Source organism: Lissotriton helveticus, chromosome 8 (genome assembly GCF_964261635.1).
Source record: "Lissotriton helveticus chromosome 8, aLisHel1.1, whole genome shotgun sequence".
NCBI lineage: Eukaryota > Metazoa > Chordata > Amphibia > Caudata > Salamandridae > Lissotriton > Lissotriton helveticus.
Genome location: NC_136069.1, coordinates 1,071,628,304 through 1,071,642,734, shown reverse-complemented (window position 1 = coordinate 1,071,642,734; position 14,431 = coordinate 1,071,628,304). Strand labels below are relative to the sequence as shown.

Below are 14,431 nucleotides of genomic sequence, written 5' to 3'. Positions count from 1 at the left end.
TGCCTGTGATATAGGTAAGTCACCCCTCTAGCAGGGTGCATTAGACCACAAGTGAAGGTACATTTGCATGAGCACTGTACCCTTACAGTGTCTAAGTGCATTCTTAGCCATTGTTAGTGCAGTAAAGCCATAACGAGTATATGGCCTGGGAGTTGGTCATTACCAACTCCATGGCTCCATAATGGCTTTACTGAAACCTGGGAAGTTTGGTAGCAAGCTTCTTAGCACATTAAACCCACACTGATGCCAGTGTGGGATTTAATGGTAAATGCACTCAGAGGGCAACTTAGAGATGCCCCCTGAAAAACAAACAACCCTGGCTTGGTTCCTGAATAGCTACATGCCATTTGCCACCACAGACCGGTTTCTGGAACCCTGGGTAGAGGTCCCCCGCTCTCTGGGTCCAAAAAAAAGGCCATCCTGGGCAGAGGTGCCATGCCTCCTCCCCCAGGATGGGCTTGGTCCACGAAGGGTGAAGCTTCAAAGGCCTGCGGCCTTTGTTAGCTGACCTGCCTTTTGAGGCCCCCAGCAACTGATCCCCCCTCTAACTTTGGCCAGGAGAATCGACGGGAAAACTAAGACAGGAAGAGAGGTGTGCCCACCTTTGCCAATCCCACCTCTCCACCGCACTGGAGGGTGGCATCATAGGCGGTGTATTCACCCCAAAGAAGGGACCCATTGGTCCCAACCTGCACAACCCTGTAACGCCCCTAAATTTAGTATTTAGAGGCGACCCCGAACCTTGCCTCAGAAGAAGAAGAAGAAGAAAGAAGAAGGACTGAAGAGATGTGCTGACCAAGGGAGAAGAGGATGAAAACTGCTCTGGTACCAGCCCTTCCGGTCTGCCCAGGCTTCGACGTGCTCCCTGAGAAACGCCAGTATGTCCAGCAGCCAACAGCCATCCAGAACTTGGAGACCTGCCCTGCCTTCACCAAACAGGCTCTGTCTCCCACGAGCAGCTGATTTACTCCAACACAGACCCCAAATCCAGCCGATACTGCGGTTCTGCACGACTCTGCACCTGACACTCACGGGCCGAATTAGAGAGGCCCAACACCACGAGGAGGTCTCCTCAGCAATCTGGATGTGGGATCTGGTGATCCTCAACCTGCCTCTAGCTTCTACCTGACGTCTTCAGTCCCAACCTGAGGGGACCCCTCCCCCCGACTGTGACAGGAGCTTTTAAGAGAACCCTACGCCCAAAGACACCCCTGCATCTGACGCACCACGGCCTTGGGTGGCTCAAATGACAGTGTCCAGGCATCCCATAACAATCCAAAGTAGGTCTCTTACCGGCGGTCGCCCTTAGGGAACTTTCTTGACTGAGCCTGCAGCATTTCTTCCGACTGGAGATCTCCATTGGAAACAACAGGGCTCCCGACGACTTCTTGGCACCCTGCATCCGGCCGCCTCCGTGCCGCTGGTGGTGTAGCTCTTGCACTGATTGTTGGTCCCTGCAGTGCTGAGCTTAACCCCAGGAGCTTTGCCAAAGTCCCCAGGAAATTAGCATCTATTATTTCCTACCTAACCTCGGCGGTGGGTGTTTTGACCACAGAAATTGCCAATGCGGAGAGGGAACTTGGGTGGCATTCGACCGATGCACAATTAGCTGGTACCTCCTCCTTGGACATTACCTTGAAAAACCTGGTCCCCTTGGAGCCCCTTGTACTCATTAACTCCCCATCTTGTGCCCAGAAGTTGGCCAATTTTGTCACAGAGGAGAAGGTTCTGGTGCCAGTAAGTAACACTCCGGGTCAGGCTCCAGTCACCAGAGAGCAGCTTAATAAGCAGAGTATTGCGACAAAGAAAGCATTGAAGAGATTGAATAAGCGGGATAAAGCTACAAAACGTACCTCTGTGAAACAAGGTCCTGTTACAACTAATTTTTTAGAGACAACTGTACGGGACATGGTGGAGGAAATCTTTACCTCTCGGTTGGAGACGGCTCTAACCAGTATTGCCAAGGATATTATTGATACTATGAACATCTGTGTCGCTGGCATATTAGAAAAATGTGAACGTATCAATTCAATTTTAACTGTGCCTAATTGTGTACCCGGTTTGGTTCAAATACCTGTTTCCCCTAAACCTAAAACAGGTACTGGGTTAATTTCGGGGGACGGAGTAGGGACTATGATCCTGAGCCCTCCAAGGGATGAGAATCCCGTGCCTGGCCCAACTAGAACAAGCGGATGTTATGATCAGAGTATAGGGAGCCACAGAGAAGCCCAGCAAGGAACTCTGAGACACGAAGTAATTCAGCTAAACCTAGGTGTAGTGGGAAACCCATTGGCCAACAGGTCAGGAGTAAAATAGTAAACCAACCCAATATTAATCTCCCTCCTGAAGCAGCCCGCTGGTTGTGATTCTTGTAAGGGTCCCTCCATTGGTGGCTGGAGAGGTAGAATCAACAGAAGCTCTGATATCAGTAACTAAAAAATGGTGTGACCTTAACTGTTCTGGCGACACTGAAATTTCTTCTAGTATCATAATGGCCAGGCGAGTCGGATGGTTAGGAAGTTCCCAAAATGAAGTAAAAGGAGATAGTGTTATTGTTAATTTTAATAAACCTCACGTTCCTGCACGTTTGTTGTGGGATGCCTCAGATGTGAAGAGGGAGGAAGGAAGCATCAGGACTTTACCACTGGGCTTCTTTTACACCCCTCCTAGACGCTCAATCGTAGATGTAAGACCTCACCCAGAACAGATATATAGGAGTTTAGTTCGGGTTCCTTATAGCTACCCAAATCATAATGACATGGAACATCATTCTGATTGGGGTAGTCCTAGAGTCTCTTTTCCACTTAAAGCAGCCTGTAGTCAGGTAACCAAGAGAAAGGAGACATTAGCCCTATTTAATAGGTTTTCCCCTCTGTCCCGGCTAGATGAGAATGATTGACTAGAGCCCATAGCCACTATCTCTCGACTCCCTACCCCTGAGGTTGGCGCCATTGCAGAGGTGGGTGTTAAATTTAGGCTAATGAGTTGGAACATCGCAGGGCTTCGGTCTAAAAGGGATGACCAGAATTGGTTAAAGCCTATTAGAGACTGTGATATCATAGCTTTGCAAGAGACTTGGGACAAGGAGAATAATTTTTGGGTTGATGGTTTCAAATCTTACTTTTGGCCCGCCCGCCCAACGCCGGCGGGTAGAGCCAAGGGAGGGTTGATGTTCCTTTTTTCTGTAAGATTAAAGGGTTCAGTAATGATTTTAGACTCAGCTTCCCCTAATTGCCTAATAGCCGAACTTACTACCTCGAATCATCCCAAAACACTGATAATTAATTTGTATAATTCTGGGGAAAGTGAGTACAGCAATGAGCACCTTTCTTACCTGACACTGTTTTTAGAAACATATAAAGCGCAGCAAACCACTTATGTTCATATTATTCTTATGGGTGATTTTAATATTCATTTGTGTTATTCTAATTGTCGTATTTATGAAATTCATGGTCCTTCCTATTCGTCGCCACCCCACTTTGAACGCACCCTTAAAGGGGAGGCTCTTGAAGAACTTCTTTTATCTGCTGATCTTTACGAGCCAGGTTTTTTTTACACCAGTGAGAGGGTCGTAACGTTTAAGGCAAGGGAAAGTGAGACGATTATTGATTATATATTCATGTCCCCTGCACTGTTAGGGCACATACTTTTTTATAATGCCACATGCTCTCCCCTCAGTGATCATAACCCAGTTATCCTAGAGTTGGATAAAGGCTTCTGCCTTTTAGATGCTACAGTTAATATGGGTGGGGGGCGCTTATCTATTTATTTATATTTATTTATTTATATATTTATCTATTTATTTATTTATATATTTATTTATTTATTTATATATTTATCTGTGATAACCAAAGATCAAGGGAGGAGATTAACATGGGCAAAAGCAGTCCCTGATCACTTCCTTGCTAGCCTAAGTTTGAAGGTTAAAGATGACATTACGAAATGTGTTGATTGCTCTACCCCGGAGGGCGCAATAATCATAGCCTTTGAACCCATCTGTAGACAGGTCGCCACAGACTTAACCATCACCTCTAGGGCCAAACCAAAACAAGGAAAAAGATGGTTTGACTCTAAATGTTCTAGGGCCCATCAAAATTTCGTAAAATCACTGAAAGCTAAACCCAGGGATAAGGCCCTTATAGTTAGGCTTGGAAAAGAATATAAATTAACTGTACAAACTCATAAAAATGAAATTAAAACAGAGGCATGGGATGCTTTAACGTCTGAGGAAGTCCTAAAGGATAGCTCAAAGTTTTGGACTATTGTTAATAGCCCGCTGCTTTCGGGGGAGGAGAATGATATACTGGAAATTAACATCTCAGAAGATGAGTGGTTGACTCACTTTTGAAGGTATTTATGCAAATAACGAGGTGCTTGAACCTTTTTTGGCCCAGACAGCAGTTCTCCTTTGCCCGCATTAGTGTTTTTAACTCCACCGTTGTCCAGGGGTTTCCTGTTTCATGGTCCCACTCTATCATCCCTGTTTTTAAAAAAGGGCAGAGAGGGGATTCTAGGTGCTATAGGCCTATTTCATTAATAGATTCTTCCGTTAAAATCCTGGGCAAAGTGATTTTGACCAAGGTGTCAGAGTGGGTGACAGAAAATGAGATCCTGTCCAATGCTTTTAATATTTTTGTATCACCCTAATATATTTTATGATATGTGATTTTTATGTGAAGTTTTATGATTTTAATTAATCGAATAAAGTGGTTTTGACTGACTGGCATGATATTTCAAAAGTAAACGTTATGAAGAAGAAGAAAACTCATAGGAGCATTTCACTCATAATAGCTCTGAAATATTAATGCATTCTTTATTCCCTTACAGGCAACCTATAATATTAGGCATGTGTGCATAATTGTCTTCTTTCTTAAAAGCAAAAAACTAAAGCCCTTCACACCCTGGCAGTTTTCTCGGAGGGTGTGGTGGTCCATATTTTTCTTTTCTATCCACGATCAGCAGGTTTTCCCTGGTGGTGACTATCTGCTCTAAGTAGAGTAGGTGGTGTGATGTCCTTACTCTGGCAGCCCCATCTCTATCAGGCCGTCTTTCACTTTCATGGAAGCTTGAATACAAATGGGATATTTTGTTGTGTGTTGTTTTATTTGGTTACAGAGAAATAACAGTTGTAAACAGTGCTATAAAATTGACACTACAGAGACTGTTTTTAACCGGAAGACAAATGTATCCTAGCACTAATGTAATACACAAGCCTAGATAAATGGCACTGTGAATAGCGAAATTGAAAAATAAGGTTTAAGATATCTAAGACTATTCGTGAATTGCTGTAGCTCTGTTTTCTACTAAGGTTACAAGAAAGAATTAGAAAGGGGCATGAAGGGTCTATCTCGTCTATACCGCACCTTTGGGCAAGAAACAAAAGAATTTTTAGTTGAATGGTAAATTTGCAAATGTTTTGTAAAGCTTTATGTCTGCTTGGCCTGTACAATCCACAGTACGTATTTATTTGAAGTAAAGTAAGCTCACTAATGTCTTGTAACCAATTGTTGATTTGCTTTGAGCTCACTATTCTCAGGAGAATTTCTACTTGCGTTTGTACTTCTATTTATTTTTTGTCTAAAGACAGCCCAAGTGCTTCAGCTTTTAATTTGCGGCATTTTATTACATTTATGCTCAAACACCTCATCCTAAATGTGAAGATATTCATGCAGGCAGAGAACACGCTGAAGAAAGCCTACAGATGTTCCTAATGACAGTTAGGAATCCCTTGCCTAGCCTCCATTCCAGTGTCCATAAAAGAGAGTTGTATTTATTAGAGGTCTATTTTGGATCACCCAGCTGCCGCAAAACTTGACAAAATAAAACGATAATAACACTGGTTTATTATTGTTTTATGTTTAGCTCGAACGAGTCTTGAGGCCTGTTAGAATAGGGGCTGCTCGAGGACATCACACCGCCTGCTCTACTTAGAGCAGGTAGTCACCACCAGGGAAAACCTGCTGATCGTGGATAGAAAAGAAAAAAATGGACCAACACACCCTCCGAGAAAACTCCCTGGATGTGAAGGGCGTTCGTTTTTTGCTTTTAAGAAAGAAGATGCTGCTATTGGTCAAAAACAATACAAAAGCTTAGTGAAGGACTGCCTAACAGACAGGGACTGTCCACTAAACTTTCAGTGCTATGAAGGCACAGAGATCACTGCTGGGTGACCTCCAAATATGGCAATCTTCCGCCCGTCAGGGTGGTTGGCGTAATGTTCTCCGTCACTCTGACTGACAGAGTAAAGACCCCCATACTCCAAATCATGCCCCTAATGTTTCCAGACATATGTTGTTACACATCCTAGTCTCCCCACCCCCTCCATGAGCTACCAGGAACAGTGTGAAAGATCTCCAGTTTCACCCAAATGGTATGATCAGTTCGTGTGTGCAGGATGTGCAGAGGTCATTGTTTGAACTTGTGAGATTTGGCTAAATACAGTAAACATAAATCACATGCTAATCCTGGATAAACTGAAGGCTTGAGCTGCCAGGGGCTGAAGGCTGGCAGAAAGAAACTACCATGGGAACAGGAGTGGAATCACAAGCACTTGAAGCACACAGCTTCGAAGGGGGTTGGGGCTTGAGGAGCAGTGTGTTTTGCTACTGTAGCCATTTAGCACTGACAATAAAACAACTGCATTTACTGCACCTGTTGCATTTTGGCTCTGCAGTGGAACCTTAAGAAACTTTGCAGGTCCAAGCTACACAGGAATTTAAAACATTGTCCTACCAAACTCACATGGTTAAACTCCATGATGGCAAAGTCATCAAGGATATCAAGCAATCAAGTGAGACAAGAAGCTACTGGGATTTATATTCTTGACACTCATGGCAATGCAGTGGGGCGCCTCATATCAGCTTCTCTGGGCTGGGACCACAATCCACTCTTTATCCAGGATTTTAAAGCCACACATTCTAAAATACTGATCAAAAATCTCCGTTGTGAATGTGGGCTGGGGGATGGTTTCAGGTCATTTTAATGGGAAAAAAAGTTTCCTTTCATTATGATAAATGCAGCAGCCTTGATTTTGTATTCTATTAAGACTTACTTATCAGAAAACGGTTAATACCTACAAAGACTGCTAACTAAGTTAACGTTTTCGGGCCAAATGGAAATGCACAGAATTGTATCAGATGGTCTTGGGAGTATGAAAATGAAGAGAACCAGATCAGAAGATGATCAAACAGATTCTTGTTAACGGTCTGGGAAGATCAACACTGGGATTCTCAACTAACTCAACTGTCAGATAATTTAATTCAAGATCAATACCCCATTTGCACTAAAAACAAAAAAACAATATTAAAATGGCATTGAATAAAACCTTAAAAACTACATTTGAGGCTACAGCCGTAGCACCTGCAATAGGTCCCGTTCATATAATGTTGGCTGAGGGAGAAAAACCAAGAATCAAAGTAACCTCACACATAACAATCACCTTGTTTATCAACTGCCAAGAATATACAGGGTATGCAGTCAACCTTAAAATGCCAAAAGATGTTGCTAGAATGGTAGCTATACACTAATCATTCAGATTATCCAATTTATATATTCACATCCCAAACAATATGTTCAAGTTACAGAAAGGAATCAGCATCAAGAAAATGCACATGACGGTAAGCAAAGTGAGTGAAAGGATACTCCCTAATCTGCTCCAGGTCTGGCCTCCCCCAGGAGAATGCTCCCTTGCTGTCATCCACAACAGGTTTGAGATAGGCTTCTGCAACTGCCAGATTTGGGAAGGACTCATGAAGCTCCAGTTCTCGCAGTTTCTTTTTCACTTTTGTGTCATTGGGATTGGGTCTTATTTTCTTATTTTTCTGCGTTTCGGCCCACCAGTCCCTGGAAGACATATGGAAATAAACATAGTCTTAATATTAAACATTTTAACAGTAAAATAGCCTACCATAACAATAAATCATAGAATGAGGTATGTTCCTTGAATAGAAATTATTGCAATTAGGCATTGCCTCAGAGGGCTCATTCAAACTTGTTTGTTGGGAAGAACGTATGTCGCAATCCTCTTAACCTTTTTAAAATGTAGAAGTTCAAATCATTTTCAACATGGATACAAGTTAGTCCTCATTGCTAAAAATATTTTCTGAAAAAAGAATGTAAGAAAAACTATATTGAAAATATAAATATAGGCTCTTTCTTTGTGGCATATACGAACAAGTTACTTAACTTTGGTAACAATGCATCTTGTAGAGACATATATTAGTTGCGGATTCCTTACCTTAGAATTTTCCCCAGGTGCCAGTCTGGATCAGTAGGTGGTGTCTGTTGGCTCTGCATCAGTCGTCGGCGTCGTGGGAGCCGGGATGATGTTGTGGAACCTATATAGACACCACCCATGCATGCTGACGTCAGTTCTTAACACCATATTCTATGCCAGAAGCGCAGAGACGTGAAAGACGCTGACTACTGGTGCGTCCAAGCTAGGCCATGTAGGAAAGTCCCTATGCCATGAAATCAGTTCGCAGAGCGAGGGAGGATGGGTGGGGCAATAAGGAACCTACAACTAATATATGTCTCTACTGGATACATCGTTACTGATGGTAAGTAACTTGTTCATCTGATAGAGACAATTAGTTGTAGATTACTTACCTTAGAATAGATACTCCAGCATATCTGCGAAACAAGAACAAACCAGGAAGCCATGGAGGACGAACGGGCAAAGTAGCCATCCCTCCGAACTTGGCTGTCAAGGCAATAGTGTCTGGTAAATGTGTGCATGGATGCCCATGTCGTTGCCGGACAGTTATCAAAGAGTGGGACTCCGCTTGCTAATGCAGTGGTTGCAGCTGTAGATCTAGTGGAGTGAGCATGCAACCCCACGGGAGGTTCCTTTTCGCCAATACATAGCATATTTTAAGGCGGAGGACAACTCGTCGAGAGGTGGCATTTTTTTGCACAGCCCGACCTTTCTTGGCGCCCACATAACCAATGCAGAGTTGATCATCCAGTCAGAAGACTTTGGTACGATCAAGATAAAGACAATGCCTGTTTTGGGTTCAGACCTTGGAGTCTCTCCTCCTCCTTGGAGGGATGCGGGCGGGAAAAAGGTGGGCAGTGTGATGGATTATCCCACATGAAAGGGCGTCACCATTTTAAGAAGGAACAAAGCTTTTGTTCAAAGCACAACTTTACTTGGATGGACAGGCAGATAAGCTCGCTAACTCTACAAGCAGAGGTGATGGCAATAAAGAAAACAGTTTTGAGAGTTAGCAGCCTGAGACGACAATTATGAAGAGGCTCGAAGGGAGCAGACATAAGAAAGGTTAAAATCTATTTTAAATCCCATTGAGTCATTATAAACGGAGACAGAGGAAACAAGTGAGTAAAGCCCTTAAAGAATCTGCAAACAATGAGAGATTTGAATAAAGAAGGCTGATCTGGCAGTCATAGAAAGGCAGAGATAGATACAACATAACCTTTAAGGCTGCCCAAAGCAGAGCCCTGCTGGGCCAAAGAAAGTATGTATAAGAGAACCTCTGACAGAGGGGCAGAAAGGGGATCTACAGTCTTTGCTGTGCACCATGCCACAAATTTGTTCCATCTACAGGCGTATACCGTTTTAGTCAGTGCTTTAAATGGGAAAAAAATAGTGCAGGTACTCATTTAAATGTGGCGAGTGGGCGGGGCTAGGGGTGGGGCTAAATGCAAGATATGCGAAGTTTTTCAGCATACATACCAGTTGCAATACACACGAGAACTGTCTTTTTATAAACAAATCAGGTTAATTCCTTATGCAAAATGAAAGTCAAACTGTGATATTTTAACCTTTCCTTATTTTGTCATATTTCTCACAAAAACACACACACACAAGCAGGCAAACTGACCCACATAAGAAGACACTCACACAAAAGAATCTGGTAGGATTGAAGGCCTTTTAACCTCCCATGGCTTTTCTCATTGTGCTGTAACTGGGCTGCCTCGATTCCTTGCAACACATTATGACGGCGAACACTAAGATATCATGCAAATGAGCCCACGCTGAATAGTTCAGCGGGGGCTCAGCTCCGGGCTTTAAAAGTGATTTGGCTGAACAAAGAGAAAGGCTACTACCACTAGAGGCCAATGCGCCTACCCTCCAGGAGTACCGGTACTCTCCACGGCCGTAGAGAAAGTGCCGGTACTCAGGGTGATAAAAATAAGTGCCGGTACTCAGTACCGGTGAGTACCGGCCCATTTAAAGCACTGGTTTTAGTGGTAGTATGCCTAAATGCCAAGATGACAAAACAGACTTTGGGTGGAAGGTCAAAAGCTGTCAACTGCCGCCACTCAAGGTCCATGCAAGTATATGGAGAGTGGACAGATTCAGGTGAAGAACCATCCCCTACTGCTGCGATAGAAGATCCTCCCGATAGAGTTTTCAATCAACGACGCTCAGAGCCCCGTGGCGAGTTGGTCGACGGACGGGGAGAAATCGAAGAACACCTGTGCTTCTTCGACTTCTTCTTGTGTTTGTCTAACTTACCCGACCTCTCCGATGACTTGGTGTGCGGCGAGGAGTGTAGGCTCCGGGATCGTCATTGAGACCTTCCCCTCGGACGGGAATGGGAGCGAGGCGGGGCCGAGGCCGGGACTCCAACAGCTTTCGGGACTGCTCCTGCAAAGCCTTCGGGTTCATGGGCCTGCATTTGGAGCACGACTTCGGGTCGTGGTCACGCTCCAGACACCAGAGGCACACGAGGTGCGGATCCGTCATGGACATCACCCGAAGACAGGAGCCGCAGGGCTTGAAGCGGGTCCGACGTTGGGACATCCTCGACGCACCAGGAGTCCAACACTCGAGAAAAAAAGTAACCAAAAAAAGGCTAGCGAAACAACAGCTAAGGGGTAACTCTACCCGAATCTGCACTCTGGCTGGAGGAGAAAAGGAAAGAACTGATGCCAGCGCGCTTGGGTGTCGTCTATATAGGCCCTGCAACGTCATCTCGGCACCGACTACGCCGACGATGGACGCAGAGTTGATGGGCGCCATGTACCGATGTGCAGAGGTACTGCTAATGAAAAATCTCCAGATCCACACTGATGCCTGGCAGAAATTGTAAGGTAAGAAATCTACAACTAATAGTCTCTATCAGATTCAAAGAATTACTGACGCCTCAAATTTGGTATGAATGTTTGAAGGATCATCGGAGTAGTGAAAGTTGAATCGACTTGAAACGTTTGATTTACTTTGCCCTATATTTCTGGAATTCTATTAAAACAGATATAAAACAATAAGCAACACTGGATCAAAAAAACTTGACGTATTAGATACTACATTTTCATTTCATGTAGTTATCAAGTCTCCGAAACAGATTAGCCTACTTTGACAACAGCCAAATGATAATTAGGGGTTGCTTCACCCTTAAATTTTACCATAAGAGTCTGTCTCGCTTTTTTGCATATCTAATCCTGAATAAAGAGGGAACCCGGGCCTAAGCAAAATGCAGCATAAAGCAATTCATTGCTCACAGACACCCTGTACAATTATAGAAATATTTAATTTAGGACACAGTGTGGCCGCATATGCACTTATATACAGTGCAATGTTTGGACCAATGCTTTCCGCTAGTGCAACACCCTGATCAAATACATCCCCCAGGGTACCCAAGGCTGGAGTTCTCAATAACTGTTGCATCTTCACTAGTAATAAAGGATGACAATTGTGGTTTTCATATCTTTAATTAACTTTGGGGCCAAATGTACGAATGATTTTGCCATCACAAAGACTTCCATTCGCAAATTCCCAAGGGACACTCTCCCCTGTATGAATGACAATTTTCAGGATTAGGTCGAGGTAGGGTCACTGCCTAGTCTTAAAAAAAGTCTTTAAAACTGTTTATTTTTTTTAACCCATACCATTTTTCTGTAAGGCAAATGGGGTGTATTAATAAATGAACAAAAGAGATTGCTGTATTTATAAAAAAATCACAAACATGGTGGTCTGTTGACCTCAACTTGCCACCATGCTTGTGAAGGCAGCGAATCATAGGGGGGGTCACAGTTTGCAACCTACCCATTTATATGCATTGCCTAGGTTGAATTGCAAACCACTACGATTATGTATTTTACGACTTGACCTATTAGTACATAAGTCAATTTGCAAAATACCACCGGATTTACTAAAAGTCGTTGCACAAATTGCAACTACAATGTTTAAACTTCTGAGAGTTGAAACATTAGGAGAAAGAGCATACTTCCAAACTGAAAAGCTCCTAATAGCTACTATATGCCACCTGACCGTAATTCAATTAAACAAATTCTAAAAAAATTGATGGACATCTCAGCCCAGAAATGACACTGTACCTACCATTTCCCCCACAAAAGCATATAATACAGCACATGTTAAAAAGAAAAACAATACCAAAATCTCATGTTAAACTGTAATACTATATTAACGATCTTCATTGACAGAGGAAAGTTTTTTTAACTGATTAACACTAACCCAGCGGCCAGTTTCTGCTGCACACAGCCATCGGGTGGGTAAGCAGAGGCTCACCACTATTTTGTTTGCTTTTCAGACCTTAGTTTTGGTCCGCAAATCCTTCGGAAACTCCCATAAGGCTCCAAAATCCCATGTCACAGGTTCATGAACCCTGAGCCAGGGCTTGGAAGCTTTCTGCGAGTCCACAAATGCTGCTTTGGGGTCAACAAACCCTACTGCAAGAATATATATTTTTTGCTTCGAAAACAGGAGTTGGGAGAGGGTCAATTTGGGTTCCATGCACCTGAACCATGTGGTCATATGAGGCTTCCCCGGGCCCTTTATGGCTCCCTATTTTATTTTTCAGGATGTGAAGGCCTGAATTCTGCGTCCTATAATGGGCGAGATTCAATCAAGCATTCTACTCCTCACTTTTTGTCTCTGTTTTGAGAGTAGCACAACCAATGCAACAGCTGTACAATGGACAGATAAAAGAAGAATCTCACAAAATAACTATAAGGAACAAACCCCACACATAGTAGGAACTTGTCTCATGAACAATTCACTCTCTTCTATACAACTGGGGTTAGAAAGAACCAGCCATAGCAACAGCAAAGAAGAGGAAGAAATCTACAGAGGAATGGTGAGAGATGCTATGGGAGAAAAGGCCAGTGAAAAGTAAACGGCTATACCCTTAAGACAACTACACTGGCAACTCAACACCCCGCTTGGAGAGCAGGAGTGACTTTACACTGATCTCCTCATCTTTAATAAAATTGTAGCTTTCTTTGGCACTAAAGCTTCCAACCTTCTCATTTTAAGGCAAATAAAGGTAGCGGCATAATGTGCATTTTAAAAATACATCAATGACTATACTTGACATGTAGGCTGACTCTACAGGCCTCAGAAAAAACCTCCGGAAGCAAGCTGAGTAAGAGCAATCCTTTCTTGAATTGGGTAGGCCTGGAAGACACTCCACGAAGACATTAGGCTAATCCAATGATAGCGTATCCAGAGGGTTCTACAAGTGCTTTTGGGTGCATCTAAATTGTTGGCAACCCTACAGTTGAAAGGTTGTCCATACTGAGGAACACAAAACAGTTCCTTGGTTTAGCCTTGTTTTACCACAGGACAAGCATCAGCAAGGTATGCTGAGAAAACGTTTACCTAGAGAACCAACGAAAGTGAAAGAGGACACAGGGATGAGACAAAGTGACAGTAGGATAGCATAGGAGAGTCAGGGAAACAGCAAAGAATAGTACAGCTCTTAATGGAAGAGAACAAGAGGTTGATCAGGAGACATGGTTAGAGCTCCTAGCTCTTAATGGATGCAAGCAAAAGATTGGGGAAAGAATTTTCAAGTTCTTGTGGAGAGAGACGGGACAAGAATAGCAAAGTTTTAAGGGGAAACAACTTGGAAGAGGATCCTTGAATTCCTAACAATTCTTTTGTGGTGAGACGGGCACATTGGAGGTCAAGACAGTAGGTCCCACTTCACCAGCCCCACCTACCTTCAGAGGCAGGTTAGCGAGTCACCTCTGCAAAAAAGAAGAAATTGTATCAGTAGAAGGACAAACGTCCAAATTATACTCTGATATCAACTGTAAGCATGTTGTCATGCTTGCTATGCTTTAATCTACGAGGGATTCATTTTCTTACCAGTAAATGTAAAACAAAAGCACGCATAGGAGGTCAAATCACTGTCACTCTTAAGAGGCTCAAAAGCATGCCTGTAACTGGGCAGAAAAAAGGTGAGGTGCAGAACACAAACCCAAGAAGGGGGAGGTGCCTTAGCCAGGAAAGATGTGAACAATACTAAAGGAGAGGTTATCTGTGTCCTTATTGAGAGTCTTCGTGGATGGAATTATGACACATAAAGCAGGGACACTGAAGGTGCCCCACAGTGGTGGAGGCAGGGACGCCAAGACAAGGAAGTCTGCATCATAGGGCATTCCAAAGGTTAGCAGAAGACTGGCGGGAAGAAGCAAACCTAGTGCTGAAGGCTAGCTATCA

The 14,431-nt window shown here is 43.5% G+C and overlaps 1 protein-coding gene across 1 annotated transcript in view; it reads right to left on the bottom strand.

Moving 5' to 3' along the window:
* Positions 1–14,431, bottom strand: part of ERCC5 (ERCC excision repair 5, endonuclease) — a 212,442-nt gene that overhangs the window by 47,756 nt on the left and 150,255 nt on the right. Inside the window, exon 14 of the mRNA XM_078657970.1 lies at positions 7,642–7,842. Within this exon, the coding sequence (XP_078514096.1) occupies positions 7,642–7,842 (201 nt within the window). The remainder of the gene's footprint in view (positions 1–7,641; positions 7,843–14,431) is intronic.